The sequence below is a fragment of the Nansenia antarctica genome, assembly GCF_963989245.1.
Source record: "Nansenia antarctica genome assembly, chromosome: 1".
In the NCBI taxonomy this organism is placed as follows: Eukaryota; Metazoa; Chordata; class Actinopteri; order Argentiniformes; family Microstomatidae; genus Nansenia; species Nansenia antarctica.
This window is the reverse complement of record NC_137674.1, coordinates 60,857,788-60,875,287: the sequence shown is the minus strand read 5'-3', so window position 1 is coordinate 60,875,287 and position 17,500 is coordinate 60,857,788. Positions and strand designations below refer to the sequence as shown.

At 45.6% G+C, this 17,500-nt stretch overlaps 1 protein-coding gene across 1 annotated transcript in view; it reads right to left on the bottom strand.

The window, feature by feature from the left end:
* nrxn3b (neurexin 3b) overlaps positions 1–17,500 on the bottom strand; it is a gene marked incomplete at both ends in the record, with an annotated part of 231,970 nt that overhangs the window by 149,933 nt on the left and 64,537 nt on the right. The window contains 8 exons of the mRNA XM_080550520.1: positions 1,756–1,782; positions 2,949–3,122; positions 3,343–3,533; positions 4,081–4,349; positions 4,838–4,950; positions 5,257–5,376; positions 7,214–7,240; positions 9,404–9,607. Of these exons, the coding sequence (XP_080406646.1) occupies positions 1,756–1,782; positions 2,949–3,122; positions 3,343–3,533; positions 4,081–4,349; positions 4,838–4,950; positions 5,257–5,376; positions 7,214–7,240; positions 9,404–9,607 (1,125 nt within the window). The remainder of the gene's footprint in view (positions 1–1,755; positions 1,783–2,948; positions 3,123–3,342; positions 3,534–4,080; positions 4,350–4,837; positions 4,951–5,256; positions 5,377–7,213; positions 7,241–9,403; positions 9,608–17,500) is intronic.

Sequence of the window (17,500 nt, the reverse complement as noted above, 5' to 3'; positions counted from 1 at the left end):
TAATGCACAGTGTCAGTGTTCAACCACACGCCACAGTACTGTATGAGGGCTCCTCCTGAGTAGGACTCGCTCTCTGAAGCATCCTCTATGCCATATCCCATCTACAGTAAAGGAATATAGTTATGCCATATCCCATCTACAGTAAAGGAACGAGGGTGACAGGTTTAGAGGGGGAGGGGGAGGGGAAGGTTGAGAGAGGAGTAACTGTTTTGATGTGCAGTGGCAAGTACAGCACTATAAGGCTTCAACTGTAGGGTCTCTGAGAATTTAGGTCTAGTTGACAAATCCTGTAGGTTGACTCCTCAAACGACCGTCCTGATTGGATATCACTAATAATTGGCAAGCAAGTCATCCTTCCTTCTTCTAGCATTGTGACTGCCAATGACACCTGGTCCTAACATAGTGTTTTGCTTATGATGACTGCTATATAGATGATTCACTAATCAAATGCTTTAGACAAATGTATTTGTTGTAAGTCGCTTTGGATAAAAGCATCTGCCAAATGTAAAAATAAATAAAAAATAATAATAAATACTAGGGGAGGCTGGTGGAAGTAGACATCATGTTTGATATCATTCATCATTCCTTTCCATGCATTAACATGAGCCCGTCATCCGATATCTACCTCCATCAGGTCTCTACCTCCTTGCTGGATACATTTTTCCTATATGGTCTACCCTGACAGATTGTATGCATACGAATTATGGGTATTCTCTGAACCAAGACTCTACAAATATGTATGAAAGGCAAACATGATGCAGTATGAATGAGGTGTATCTATTTACTCGCAAACCCTAGCACTGATCAAAGTCTGACTACTTGACAGTACTTGATGTTAATATTAAATATGAACATCAACTACTGTATATGCAACTGTAGCAGAAGCTGCACTGTATGCAACTGATGAGTTCACTGATAGAGAGGCACAGTAACATCATAGATACATACATACTTGTTGCATCATACATTCTTGGTAGAAGTAGAAATACATGTAGGGTGTATTGGATGGATAGCTACTGTATCTATGGACAAAGCCCAGCTGAAATTTGCCTTGATAAAAGACAGGCAATTACTGTAGAGCACATAATTGATGATGGTACTGATGTGGAGAGGCAAAGTAATTGACTACCATGTACTATTACAACAAGATGCCTCTCTACACCAGTGTCTCATCCAGCCTGCCTGCCTGCCTGCCTGCCTGCCTGCCTGCCTGCCTGCCTGCCTGCCTGTATATCCTCTCTCTCCTTCTCTACTTTAATTACAACACTGATCATACAGTAGACCCTAATGCTCTGCCTCTGTACCAATCAGTCCTCTATGTCCTTGGCCCAGAGAACGCTGAGTTTCTCCTGAAACTTTAATGGCCTTGGCTGGTCTGGCCGGCCCGGCATAGCAGCAGCATTACCATAAAGAGTGGGCCTGTAGAGGACTCCTACAACATAATTATACAGGCTTGGAAATGGACCTCATGTTTTATGGATGCTCTCCTCCCTCCCTCAGTTTTTTTGTAAAAATAACGGTTTCACCTCCCTCTCTTCTTTTCTTCTCATCCTCCCTCCTCTCTCTTTCTACAAGGCGTCTCTTTCTACTCCCGCCCCTTTCAGAGAGAGCGAGTCCCCCCCCCCCCCCACGAGCAGTGGCACCGACAGCAGCGGCGGCTGGGCCATCGTTGTCATGGCGACACCCACAATGCATTGCACACAGCAGGCTTTCAGCCACGCCTCAGGAGAGAGGCAGAGTTTTTGAACCCTCTACCTTGCAGGTCGGCTTTGGTGAAACCAACTTTGTTAGGGCAGAAAGAAAACAAACGAAACAGAAAGGAACAAAGCGGAGAACAACAGAGTCAGGTTAGTTAGTGAGGGACCATAGGGGTTAGTCAGTCAGAGTGTTCAAGAGCGGGGAGGCTGGCGGAGGTAGAAATGGGAGGACTGGCTCATTTGTAATGCACGGAACGGGATGAGGAATGATACCATTCCTCATTTCATCCCATGCGTTTACGACCAGCCTGTGCCACTGATGTTCTGCCCCCACCAGCCACCCCTGCTTCAGTGTACAGCATTGTTAATAGGTCAGATTGCAAACAAAACAGGGGGGTAGAAAAAGGGATCAAGTAGGGTGGACATTTTACTCCCTCTCAATAAAATCCGCTATTTCAAAAAAAGAAAAATCTTCTGAAATAACATCCACTGTCTTTGTTAAAAGTATCGGATTCACTTGGGTCCACATATCATTTCTGACACAGATTTAGTTAGCTATTCACTGGCATCTCTGTAAGGGAATGTCCTATTGGAGATTGCGGTCCCAATAGTTGCATAGTGATGCTCTAGCACCATCTAATGGTAGTATATATAAACATAATATTTTGGTGATAGATACAGCTGATTGGGGCAGTCACCGTGTGGGACCTGGTGTAGCGGTGGGGTAGTGGGGTAGTGGTGGCCTAGTGGATAGTTGGACTGGTGATCAGAAGGTCATGAGTTGAAATCCCACCTGAGAACACTACCACTAGTATGCCCTTGAGTAAGGCACTTAGCCCTATATTACTCCAGGGAGACTGTCCCAGTGATCTCTAATTGTAAGTCGCTTCGGATAAAAGCGTCTGCTAAACGGTTAAAATGTAAACGTAAAGAAAACGGATATCACTCGGGCGTACGTTATCTGGCTGAGGGGCTTGACAGGCAGTCGATTTGGTGCATGAATGTGGGAGGCTATGAGAGGGTCCAGATTTAGGCTATGACAGAGCAGGCTACGGCCCGGTTTGAGCCCCAAACCCCTTCCCCCGCCAGATGTTTGCAGATCTGAAGGAACTGGGCTGGTGTAAACTCCAATCCCATCGGAAAGGCCTAACACCTATCCGGTTCCTTCAGATCTACTCTACACAAACACCAGAGGGACTAAGGGGTGAAGGAGCAGACTGGCCATACAGAGGTCGTAGGTCGGTTCTGTACCTTCGCAGCCACGTTCGACCTGCCCGCTGCGGAACAAGGCGTCGTTGATGAGGTCGGGTAGACGGCCGTTCAGGTCCACGGACGCAAGGCAGCCTTGGAAGCCCTCGCGAGACACCACCAGCTTCGGCAGGTTCTGGTACATGTTGGGCCCCAGGCCCGCGACAAACAGATCACCTGGAGAGATGGAGGGAGGGAGGGAGGGAGAGAGAGAGAGAGAGAGAGAGAGAGAGAGAGAGAGAGAGAGAGAGGTGAAAGAGTGAACTGATGGATGAGGGAGTCAGTGAGTGAGTGATTGAGTGAGTGAGTGAGTGAACGAGCGAGCGAGCGACAGATGATGTTAAACATCACCGCACGAGAACATCCACCTCCCAGCTGGTAGAAGGAGCCTGTGTACCTTTGAGGTCCAGGTTCTTGGCTCCGTTGACGTTCTGAGTGACAGACTTGGTGTCCACCTTGAGGGTGTGTGTGTTGGTGTCGTCCCTGGTAATGACCACGTTGTGCCACTGGTTGTCATTGAGGGCGCTGTCACTGTTCCCCTTCAGCAGGCTAGGCCCGTTCCCCAGGTCAAACACATAGTGGATGAATCTGAGACGGGGAGAGAGACAATGGAATGATGCAGACGTCAGTACTCCTTACGGTAAGTGCACTTCATCGAGGGTGCTTCTTCCGTGCGCTCACGGGGCTATGCCCTTAAGAGTGGGCACTTCAGCCTGTGTGTGTATCCATTAGGGAAGCCACTAGAGAGGAGGAGTGGACTTAGCTGGAGTGGGTAAGTGCAGAGGGATGCCAGGGATGCCACACACGCGCACACGCATACGCGCACATGCATACGCGCGCGCACACACACACACACACACACACACACACACACACACACACACACACACACACACTAGAGAGGATGGCATGGAGAGCTCTCATTCTCATTCTCCTTTGACTGTCAAAAAAGCAACTCTCCAACTGGAGTGGATAAAAAGGACCACCAGATATCGTATGAACTAAAAACATACTACTATTTAGAAACATTAATATGTAGTGCTATTGGCTGTTCCACTTCCCCATAAACACACGCCACAACCACACTTTCCATAACCACACTCTCCACAACCACACTCTCCATAACCACACTCACCCTTTCACCAGCTCCACGGCGATGAAGTCATTTCCGTCGCCGCTGTTGAACAGGATGAAGCCGTCCGGGGAGGTGGTCTTGAACTGGAAGAACAGGTGCATGGTGGAGTAGGCCTGCAGCGTGGCCAGGCCCAGGTAGCTGCCCTTGGTCTTGAAGGTCACAGGGTCGGCGATGATGGAGCGCATGCCGAAGCGAGCGTTGAGCTCACAGAAGTCGATGTCTCCATTCTTGCACATGTCGATGTACAGCATGCCGTTGAACTTCAGACCCTGCCGGTGGAGATGGGTTGGGTTAGTGAGTTATTGTTGTATTGGTGATACTGTATTTGGGATGACGGTATAGTTTTATGTAGTACCGGGGGAGGCTGGTGGAGGTAGAAACCGGAGGACGGGGCCATTGTAATGCACGGAATGGAATGAGGAAGGTTTTCGAGATTCAGAGGAGCCCCGTCAAGCTAGACACTAGAAGTGCCCTTAGACTCGGTTGTAAAAGAACTATCATTTTTTGTTTGCATTTGATACTATTCCCTCCTTCCATACCATGCATTACAATGAGCCCATCCTCTAATCTACCTCCACTAGCCTCCACTGGTAAAGTAGTAATATACCGTATATAGTATCGCGTTTTCCGTTTTTAGCGCAATATTTAACATTGAAGATTTTTTCATTTTGAAAAAACATTGAACAGTATCGCCTCTGCAATGATGGCTAACAGCTAAATAAGTATTGGGTGTTTGACATCTCTTCTTCATGTCTACCTGCAGGTGTCCAATAAAGGAGGAGGGGGCGGAGGAGAGGAAGCGTCGCTCCGTCAGAATCCCTGTCTCCACATTGTGGAACTCCAGACGTGTGTGGTCGCCCGCCATTTGACCTTGAGAGAGAGAGAGAGGGAGAGAGAGAGAGAGAGTGGAAGTGAGAGAGAGAGAGAGAGAGAAGGAAAGAGAAGGAAAGAGATGGGAGGAGACGAGGGATATTTAATTCAGATAACGATAGATTTCTCCTCTTCAATACACAGCTACATACAGTCCAATAGATCTGCTCAATTATATTCCAAAACATTGACATACATAATAGTAAGGTAAAAATGTGTCTTCTTGGGTCTTCAAAACCCAATAGGCAAGATTATTCCAAATCAAGAACATGCTGGAATGAGACACATGAGAACCGGGGGTAGTACCTTCAGACATGTCCTCATCCACGGTGAGCTTGAAATGTTTACCCCTCCGCACCACTCTCACAGAGTGCCAGTCATTATCATTGAGTTTTTGGCCTGCATACAAAGTCTCTGGTCCTTTGCCTGGGAAGGAGGGCTAGTTAATTCGGGGACAGGGGGAGCAGCAACACAAACCAAACCTTTGTTTTCTACTGGTGAGATAAGTGAGCGTCTGAGACAAAACAAACAAATGATTTACTAATAGTGGTAAGGGATGTCTTTTCCCGTAAAGGTTCATATACGTTTTTGAGAACCATCAGTGATTTTTATCTAGCATTTTAACTTACGGATACTTTTTTTCTTAATCTAAAACAAAGATTTGGTTTGGTTTCAAAGACAGTGGAGAAACGAATAGAACAGAATACAATATGCAACAATAACTGCTAAATATTTACTGCCAGTGGAATACAAGATTGCTACTAAGCTCCGGAAATAACTGCTGTTACTCATAAAAGGGCCTGAAATATTCAAGAGGTTGTGGAAGGAGTAGGACGTTACATAAAGTGTATGTATTTAGGTAGAAAGGGCATACTGCACTGACAGATTATTTATTCAAGGAGCAACTCAGCCACAAGAGAGCAGTATTAGCCCACTCAACTGAAACAGGCTTGAATCAGGTTGGAAACAGAAACTTCTCCCAGACCAGGAGAGCTGTGGAGAGAGCTGTGGAGGGTCTCATCCCATCCACACTGCAGGAACAGTCTTGTTCGGTATATGTTCTTATCACAACAGACTCTAACAGGTTCAGACCACCAGAACTCCATCAAGACTTCTTTGATGATGCAAGTTCAATCTAATGCAATGTTGCAGATGTGGATGGTGAGGGTATGGATTTAACAGACAGCTCTGTAACTGCAACACTGTGAAATACTGCACCTACTGTACTATAGCACTGGGTTTTTCGACCAAGCCAGTAATTTCTTCCTAAGTTGTATTGGTTTGCTAATTGACTATAGTGGGAAGTAATCACATTGCATCACTGTTGTGTCAATTGCAGTCTCATTTAGCAACACTGATAGAACATCATATCCACACTTTAATTTGATGAAGTATCATGAATTGAAGTGTGTGTGTGTGTGTGTGTGTGTGTGTGTGTGTGTGTGTGTGTGTGTGTGTGTGTGTGTGTGTGTGTGTGTGTGTGTGTGTGTGTGTGTGTGTGTGTGTGTGTGTGTGTGTGTGTGTGTGTGTGTGTGTGTGTGTCTGTGTGTGTGTGTGTGTGTGTGTGTGTGTGTGTGTGTCAGTTAATTACAGCCATTATAGTACCCTGCCAGTTCATTATGGCTGTTGTATAATCAGTGACATTGATGAGAGTATCTAGTGAATGAGTGTGTCTGATCGATCACTACACACACAGACCATGAAATTAGCTATATATCACACACACACACACACACACACACACACACACACACACACACACACACACACACACACACACGCACAGACACTTACAAAAACCTTGTACATAATGTACACCCTTTCTCATAAATACATCTGATCCTTGACCCTTAACACATGATCCACCGTCAGACTCAAAGACCCCTGTGTGAGTAAGAGCAGTTATACTACTATATCTATCTAAGTCAGACATTTAGCCCTAAACATTTATCCCTAAAGATCCTTACAAATCAGAACTTCTGTAACATTTTCAGACAGCAAATAGAAGAAGCACAGGCAACAACCGTCTAAAATATCAAGAGCGGAAAAGAAAGTACTGGAATGAACTATTACATCAGGCTTGTAACATCACTTCTACTTTGATCTCGGCTATTACGGATCCCTTATCCATGCAACCCTCTTATCAGACTCCTGCATATTGGCTACATCAGGTATCCCCCCTCTAGCCTACCCGTACCACACAAGGCATGTTCAACATTTATTCAAAGAAGAATTCTCCCAAAAAAATGGAGTGTTGACTTACTGGTGTTACAGTTAATCCTGACACAGTCTAGATGGGGGGGGAGAATAAGTGACAGATGAAATCGCATCCTTCAAGGTTACAGCTGCAGACATCCAAGAACAGATACGCCACCTTCCGGGGACGGTCACATGACAGAGGCTAGGCGGCCATTTTAGGTAGGGATGTGTGATGGGCAACATTCAGCTGTCATTTTTGGACATATCGATTCTTGTCCAAATCGACTGTAAATCCTTGTTGAAGATCAGAATGACGTTAATTAAACCAAGAGTAGTGAGCATAGTGGGTCGGATTAGATGCTTACTTAATAATGGCTCATATCAATGACGTTTGAATTCATTTAACTTTTCCAAGTTGTTGATCACTATTCAAAAACATTGTGACAATTTAAAAATGGCCGCTTGTCGTTCATCGGCCACATCGATTTCCAACCCAGTTTGTCTAACCATCATTTCATACCTAGGCTACAAATAGTATACTGGTCCCTTCTGAGGGAGAAATTGTTTCGGCCTCTGATTGACAGGTGACAGGAGAGCGATCTGGGTTGGGATCCATGTGACCTGTCTCGTCATGTACCGTCAACCGCAACAGAGAAGTGGGAGCAAACAGCCTCGATCCAGTCAGCACCAGCACCGTATGGCGGCCCTCCGACCCCCAGGGGGGGTAGAGTACCTCTAGAGTACCTCTAGTGTATGGGCTTAAGGACTTCATCATTCAAAATGGCTAGTGCTTGTTTGTGGATAAAGAGTAACCAGATCGCAACCAAATCGGATGCATTACAGTTAGACCGTCGAAATGATGTTGTATCTTTATCATACTACTACTATATCAACAGAGACACACCTCAGAGGAATTTAGATTGTGTTGAAACATAATATTAGGTGGATACATTTACATGGATACAACTTGTGTGGGATCCAGATTAATCCTACTTCTTGGAAAAACATTCCATCTGGACTAAAAAAGCACTTTCAATGGAGGGCTTTTTAGTTCAGGTAATCTATAATCTGGGTCTGAGAAACTGGCCTAAAGCTATAATAGGCTTTTAATACAGACTATACAATCCTCTATGTGTGTCCACAGATCTATCTATCTATCTATCTATCTGTTTTACTACATATACTGTTGACATTCATAGTATGTGTGGAAGGATACTGTATGTACAGTATGTGCTGTGTACTGTGTGTATAAACTAAATAGAGAGAGCTACAGCACCTCCGATGTGACCTACTGTATATGCCATCTATATGCCATCTATATGCCAGCTAAATGCCACCATCTGCAGGCCGGTGCTGTGGTGTCGTGCTGTTTGCCAGGCGGGCCGCAGGCTAAGGGCCTTTGAAGGGGTGAGTACCATCTTTGAACAAGGCATGGGGGATGCCGCCTACACATGGGCGATCCCACCTACAGCAGTGATACTGCAGAGGGGTGCTAATGAATACCGTATGGACCTGTGTACATGGACAAACCAAAAGAATGAAAAAACGATGCAATAGACATATAAAAACACGTTTACCACACGACCAGACCCAGACTGTAGGAATGTAATGTGGTTCTGTGAGGTAGTGGATCTGTTCCTATTGATGGTAGTAGAGAGAGATCGATTTATATAACAGCGAAATCAAATAAGTGCACTGTGTAATCTATTTGTCCCAAACCAATATGTGTGTGCCTCTGAAGGTAATAAAAAGTAAGTGGAGTGTCAGCCTCATATTTGAGACATTAGCTACAGTACAATATGTGTTTCTGTGCCTCACTATTTTCCAAAATCATATAAGGTCAATATCATAATGAAAATGACTATGGTATGATCTGTTCAAAAGATGTGCCCTAAAGCATGGATAATATTAAGTGTTAGATTAACGAAAAAAGACTCTACAGATGTTGTAGCAACAAAGCAAGAAATATGTATATATATATATATATATACAGTAAATATATATACAGTATATATTGTATATATACACAGAGCATAAAACAGTCCATGCAACTACAAAGTTACGATACAAAAAGACAATTTTAGTTTGTGTTAGGTTTTTAGATGTACTTGACACAAAATGTTGTTTAGAATAAATAATAACACAAAAAAATAATCACACAAAAAATAAACTACACAAGAAGAACACTGAAACTCAGGCCTCCCCTTCAGAGGCTTGGAGAGGGGGGGTCAAAGGTCATGGCGATATACGATACCTAAGTTGACCGTGAGTTTGACACGGCCGCTGTCCAGCTCCAGCCTGAGCGTGTCGGCTGAGTCGCGGGACGTGGCGGCCATGAGGATCCCGAACGCGCGTTGGGACTTGAAGCGCAGGGAGACGTCCTCCGCCTCTGTGTGTATCACGCTGGGCATCACCACCTTCATGTACATGCTGCCGTCATAACTCAAGATGGACGCCTCTGTAGCGGGGGAGAGGGGAGGAGGGAGGGGGGAGAGAGAGAGAGAGAGAGTTTAGATGCTGCCGTCGTAATGAGTATAGATGGCTCTGTGAAGAGGAGAAAAGAAGGAGGCAGAGAGGTTTGTTTTCTGTCATAGTTTAGTTTACGTGGCTTAGACTAGAGACCTCTGGGGGAAGATGGGGGGAGTAGGGGCGGGGGGGTTAGAGAGGTTTGTTTTAATTATTGTAGACATACCGTGCGTGCATGTGTGTGTGTGTGTGTGGTTGTGAAAAGTCCACAGGGACCATCAAGCATTTTGTTATTTTTCACGCACACACACACACACACATACACACACACACACACACACACACACATGTTTGTGATTACAGAAAACATGAAGTGAAAATTCTGCAAGGACCATCAAAGTGTGAAAGAGGACATTACAGTATGTTATTTCTTATACTGTAGCCTACATGCACTCAACACTCTCTCTCTCTCACACCCGCACGCACGCACGCACACACGGTCACACAAGTCCATCATGTAAATATGGCAGTAGATTAGGTTGACTACCTTTGTTCAGTGGAGAGTAAAGACCCAATTTAAAGATTAAACATGCAAATATGTCCCTCATATCTTATCAATGACACACATATGCACACACGCACAGACACATACACACACACACACGCACACACACACACACACACACACACGCACACACACACACACACACACACACAGAAGACCATAGGGGCATTAAGATCCTAGCGGCCTTCTTCAGAGGCTCAACTGAGAGCATCCTGACGGGACGCATCACTGCCTGGTATGGGAACTGCACTGCCCAAAATCTCAAAAACGCTGCAAAGGGTAGTGCGGACAGCTGAGAGGAGGATCAGCGGATGTGAGCTTCCCTCCATCCACGACACCTAGAGTGATCAGTGTGTTAGAAAGGCCCTCAGGATTATCAGGGACCCCAGCCACCCCAATCAGAAACTGTTTGAGCTACTGCCACCAGGGAGACGGTACCGAAGCCTCAGGGGCACTACAAACATACACCACAAAATACACTACAAAAATAAATATATGATATGACTACTTGCACACTATTTGACTACTTGTACACTACTTGACTACTTGTAACTGTATTATATTGTATTTCATCTTATTGTACTTTGCACAGCAGTTTGCACTATTGAATCCATTGTAGTACGACTGGCTACTACCATCACTTCATTACTTTATTACTTATTTTACTTGACTTTATTATTGTTATCTTGTATCTTGATGCTGCAATGTCAATGTTGAGGAACCGAAGCCAAATCATTTTGCTCTTGTGTACTTGTGTACATTGGGATGTAATAAAAGCGATTCTGACACTATCCAACCAAAGAGACACAACTCCATCCCACCCAGCACATCCCGGTTAAACAGAGAGACCTTGGCACCAGAGAGGAGAGGGGCGACGCGTCTATGCTGTAGACTCTATGGAACGGCCAGCCTGTTGTGCTGCTCCCTCTCGCCATGGGGGGCAGACTGGCAGCAGGAGGGAAGGCTCTCTTAAAAAGAGCATCCAGCCGTGAAATACCTGCTTTGACACCTCAGCGTTAAAAGGGAAGAACACCCCTCAGGTTCAGGAATGCGGCTACACTTTATTTGGATAGAAAAGTGCTCTACTCTGGAGATGCAGCAAAAACCCGTCTGGGGTTTCCCCACACGTTGACAGTAGGGGCCGTCCATGCATAGAAGATTCAGCCTCAACCTTCCAAATTGATTAGGGAAACACATCTCAGGTCATTAAAGTTTCATATGACAGCTTATGTCACTTGAAGAGGAGCGCACGCAGGGAACATGACAGGGTGAAACATGTGTGTTTCCTAGTGCACCCACACACACCCACAATGTGGGAAAGATAATCCCTATGCCTACTGTATATAATACAGAGATAAAACATATTTCAAGCTGGCGTGGCGGCGCACACATAACAGGCAAATACAACGGCCACCTCAGCCACACATTTAGGGCCCTCGATAGACAATGGAGAATCTATACCGTACTATAAACGAGCGTCTTGTGCTCGTAAGTATAATAGCCTAGAGGGTAATCACACTTTAGCTGTGAGGGAACATTCTCTCCTCCTCCTCCTCCTCCTCCTCCTCCACCCCCTCTCCTTCAATTCAAACCCACTCTCACACACACACATGCATACTGACTCCCAGTACAGAAATATCCTAAGTGGAACAGACAGCTATTGATTTCTCCGTCAGCCCTGGTCCTAGATGAGACTGTGGGGAAACGCAAGGTGAGTGTGTGTCTGCACCGGAGAAAACTCCCCCAGACAGGTCAGGACGTCATAGACGTGAAATGTGTCCAATACAAGGTGTGTCCACACGCACAGTCACAGTCATCAATCAATCAGCATCAGTATCAGGTATTCAAACTGAGGTAAGAGGGAATTGTATATTGATCTGAATGCTCATGAACAACGAGGACATGGCCAACCTATCCAGTCCATGGGTCATTTTTATACTAAGCTTGCCATTCAACCATAAAGATATGTGCTAAAAATGAGTGTAGACAATGGGGGCCACAAGCCAGTCATTATACAGTACACAAGGAGTTATTTTTTACATCTTCTCAGAAGCATTTCCAAATTGGTGAAATGAAAGCTGAGGCTAAATATGAAGGTAGGATCGATCACACATTCCCGAAGCGCATTGGGATCTCTGAATATGTGTGTGTGTGTGAGCATACTTTCACATGTGTGTGTGTGTGTCAGTGCATAACATATGAAAGCTGCTATAACAAATTACACGCACACACACTCCCACACACACTCCCACACACACACACGCTACTCTGCCAACACAGCTGGATTCCTTCCTTAAGAGAGACATCAGCAGCTCTGAGCAGCTCATTGCCGATGGTAATCAGGGTGGAGGTGGGGGGGCCTTCAAGTCAGCAGCACCACTTTACATAATTAGCAGTAAAATTGCACGAGAAGACGGAAGAAGAGGAAAGCTATTAGCAAGAGCGCTATGCACAGGTTCAGGAGACAGAGGGCGTGGGCTCTGCAAGATGTTCTGTGAAGACGTTCTAATTTTTGTGGCGGCGAGTTTACATGGAGGTAAACACCGACTGCAGACTGTTTTGTGCTGTCTGCTCGCTGGTGGTGTCGGTTTGTTTTCTCTGCTGATTGAAATTATACGTTCGATTGTTTCGATAAACAATCGATAAACACTGGAGGCTTTGCCGACTGCCAGTCGACGGGATGTCTCACGTGAATGCCTGTCGGTACTGTACGTCGTGGGCCTGTTATGTACTGTCAAACCTACAGTATACTGTTGACAGTGTGTTGACAGTGTGTAATGTCACAAATCATGCACAATCATGTTTGACAGTAATAATCAAAGTGTCAAAGTCTGCATCACGTATTGTACATGACTGAGTGTGTGCTTACTATGCAGGTCTTAGAGGAAATGTTCATGTTCATGCTTGTGTGTGTGTGTGTGTGTGTGTGTGTGTGAGCGTGTGTGTGCTGCCTGTGTGTGTGTGGGTGTGTGTGTGTGAGCGTGTATGTGTGTGTGTGTGTGTGAGCGTGTATGTGTGTGTGTGTGTACATGCCTGTGTGTGTGTGCATGCCTGAGTGTGCGTGTGTGTGTGTGTATGTGTGTGTGTGTGTGTGTGTGTGTGTGTACATGCATGTGTGTGTGTGCATGCCTGTGTGTGTGTGCATGCATGTGTGTGTGCGCGTGTGTGTGTGTGTGTGTGTGTGTGTGTGTGTGTGTGTGTGTGTGTGTGTGTGTGTGAGTGTGTGTGTGTGTGTGTGTGTGTGTGTGTGTGTGTGTGTGTGTGTGTGGGTGTGTGGGTGTGTTTAAGTTGACTCAGTGTGTACAAACCAAACCCCACTCTACAGCCAGTAGGAAATGGCTCCACTTGACAGAAGTGTCTCTCTGCTGCGGACATTATCCCCAGTAATCCTACCCATGTGACTCTGGAGACTGGAGTGTTCCGGCTACATTGTCAGACCACCGCTGGGGGGCAGTGTCGAGAGTCTCAACAGAGTCAGAGCAGCCATAACGCATCTCGTCTTCACATTCTGCCCCTCTGCCCGCTGTTGTCCCAAATTCAACACTCTACCCGGAGGGGGAGAAGGGAACATTCACAGAACTTACAGTGTTCTTGGCTCGAATACTTTATTCTCTAGTGGGTCACGTGCTTATCGCTATAAGGGCTTCTAAAATGCCTTGCTGTTTAACTATAAAGCCATGTCATGCCTGGCATAACAGATAATAAGAAATGAATACCACCATAATGATATAAGAGCATAGAAATGCCCTCTGTATTGAAGATATGAGCTGTTTTATGTGTCCAACATTTCCAATAGGCTTCATGAGGGGTTTGGATACAATCCATGGAGATTCATAATGTGACGGATAATTGATCTGCTCGCTTGAATATGTCCATAGGCTTCGAACAAACAGCACGGGCATCAGCAACTGATCACTGCGTCATTGCCACAGTTTTCACATTAAACGTACTTGAACCCTGTGTTGTTGCTATAATCGTCCTTCTAATGCTAATTCAGGCCACAATAAGTCATATCACAAGCCAAACGGGCATATTTGACCTAGATGATGTGCAAGTGATGATTAATGATGGAGTGAGATGATTTAATGAGTGTAAGATGTCCTCCCAGCATGTGGTCACGCTGTCATACACACTCCTGCCTGCCACCGGAGGGCAGCAGAGGCCAGATGTAACACAGCTGTTGTGTTTACACTGGCTTCTCATCAGGTTCATAATGAGGGAGATTAGATGAGAGTGAGTGAGGGAGAGAAGGGGAGAAAGAGAGAGAGAGAGAGAGAGAGAGAGAGAGAGAGAGAGAGAGAGAGAGAGAGAGAGAGCGGGAGGCAGGGAGAGCAAAAGAGGAGGGTTAGAGAGGAAGAGAGAGAGAGAGAGAGAGAGAGAGAGAGAGAGAGAGAGAGAGAGAGAGAAGAGAGCGGGAGGCAGGGAGAGCAAGAGAGGAGGGTTAGAGAGGAAAGAGAGAGAGAGTGAGAGAGAGCACAAGAGAGAGGGTGAGCGAGAGCGAAGGGAGGAAGAAGGCTTAAGTGGTCATATGTAACAGCCAGATAGCGAAGCTCTATTATTGAGATTTTGAACGTTAGGGGCTGACACCCTCTGATCGGGGAGGATCTGGTGCCATGTTTTTGGCCCTAGGCTGTGTTCTCCGTCAGAGAAGTCCTCCCTGCAACCAGCCTGGGACCCTTAAAGCCCACTGCCTCAGGAGCTTTTGGAATCTCGTCAACTGGCTGAATCTTGTCAGTTTCTCAGATGGCCGCTCTCGGAAAGCCGACCTTTCCCTCGCCTACCCCTGGTCCTAGACCCCCGCCATCAAGCTGTGAGGGACTCTTAATCTTCAGCCACTGTAGAGGAGCCTATGAAGGGAACATCCTCCCCTATAGAGGCACAAAGGGAAAGGCAGGGTTTACGTAACCCAGCCTGGGCTCCTAAGCGCACATTTAATTACAAATGGGGATTAGGGGAGCAATAGCATTATGTTCCCAGCAGCGAAAAATCGGAGAGGAACAGATCATTTTAGAGTGTTGTTGGGTCTCTGCTCCAGTGTTCAACAATTATTTAATTATTTCCTGACTGTTTATTTCTCTCTCTCTCTCTGTCTCTCTCCCTGTCTCTCTGTCTGTTTCTCTGTCTCTTTCTCTTTCTCTCTCGCTCGCACACAAGTCCGCGTATACCGTATACCCTGCTGATTGCTGAACTGTCCTTGTCTTCCACAACACTCTTAAATCCTCATCTCACACCTCCCTTCCCCAAACCCCCCCCCCCCCCCCAACCTCTCTCTCTCTCTCTCTCTCTCTCTCTCTCTCTCTCTCTCTCTCTCTCTCTCTCTCTCTCTCTCTCTCTCTCTCTCTCTCTCTCTCTCTCTCTTAATTTAAGTCGAGCACATAAGAAAGTCAAATAAATAATAACAAATGACTGGTACTGAACAGCTGAAAACACTTATGTATTGATGCTATGGACAAACTGAAATCATAGAATGAAAGACAGTATAGTTTTCATACTTGACTCACAGTATCCCCCTAATCTAATCTAATACTTCTTCTTTATCAGAGTTATAAATTGCTGAAAAAGATGGATGTCTCCGAACTAACTGCCCATGATGAGAGGGTTAAACATATTGATATGATGATGGTTTCTCCCCATGAATGAATCAATCGAAATCACCAAGGTCGGCTCAGGTTGGACAGTTTGAAGATATTTATTTCAGCTGATCAGGGCCCACATTGTCCATGCTCCAAATGTGAGTGAGCTTCTCTCCTCAGTACATAACTTCTTATAGCACAAATTACTGCTGATTTAGCTATCAGCTGTACAGTGTCAATCATTATTCTGCTGTCAACTCAACAACATGAGCTTTCTGTGCTTCCCCTTTTCCCCCATAACGGGTCGGTCTCCATGGCTACCTCAGTCATACGATTCCTGTCTTTCCCTAAATATATTGACCTCTTGACCCATTCTCCTCGCTGGCCCCTTGACCCAATTTCCTCGCTGAGCAACAAGGACCCAGACACACATGGGACAGACTTGCTGGCAGTTCCACAACATTATAGCTTACTAATGATTTCATGCTTAGTGTCTACAATTTATCTATGCACACTTGAAAACACATCATAACACATATCATGTAATGTGTACAGCTGGGAAGGGCCTAGTAGTGGAGCACCAGGCAATACCCCTCTCTCACATTCTGTCCACCCCACCTGTGTACAGGTGCCCCTGGACACAGGGGCTGTAAGTCCCCTTATCTCTATTACTCACCTACCTCTTGGTGGCCACACGCTGTGTGTGTGTGTGTGTGTGTGTGTGTGTATGTGTGTGTGTGTGTGTATGTGTGTGTGTGTGTGTGTGTGTGCGTGTGCGTGCATGCGTATGGGCCAGTATACATGTGTGTAGTATGTGTGAGTGTGTGTGCGTACGTGTGTGTGTGTGTGTGTGTGTGTGTGTGAGGATGTTACGTACCAACTACATGACCCCAAACAGGTGTTTATTCCCTGAGGAGATGACAAGATGGCTGCCAAGAGGATTTACACAAGTTTGGCCTATCCTTGAAGTTCACTGTCTGGTGGAGGCAGATTGAAGTGGGCTGCTTTATGTTTTTTGAGAAAACAGTTGGGACTGTAAAGTATATTTACAGAAGACATAGTTCATATCACAGACATATATCATAAAAGTTACAGTGGACTCCTAAAGTGATGAGATAAAAATGGCAATAACAATGGTATTTCAAAAATGCAGCGGTGTAACAAGCTGTTCTGTACTACTCTGTACTAGTTACTCTGCTCTTTGCGAAAAAGTGATTTCTGAATCACTACGAATATTGTGTCTTTCCAGACAGCGGAAGTCATCGACCTTGGTAGAGTATTAGAGCCGTAATATATAAATAAAAAAGCCATATATCTTTATTTCAGCCAGACTTGTTGCTGAACTTTTCAACTCTCTTCCAGAGATCCAATTCACTCAGCAAAGGAAGAGCCTGTCCTTCAATCTGTTCATATTTACAGCTACTTGTTGTTGATCTTCAACCGGTAGAATCCAAAACTACCACCGGTATTCTACAGTCAAAGAACAAGTCTTATCGCAGTGTGAATATCTTGGTTTCGAGAGGAGCTCCCAGTAACACACAACAATGTTGTTGAGGAGAATCGTGGAGGATGACAGATTGAATCATAATCACGTGCGTACCGGCATGTCCGATCTGACAGACAGCGGTGAAGACACGACCGTGCGCACGAACACCGCAGGGTGAAGTGAGATGATCTGACACCTTGCTGACAACTTCAGGTGTCATTGTCACTGCGGCACTGTCACCTCTGGAGACAAACCCGTGGC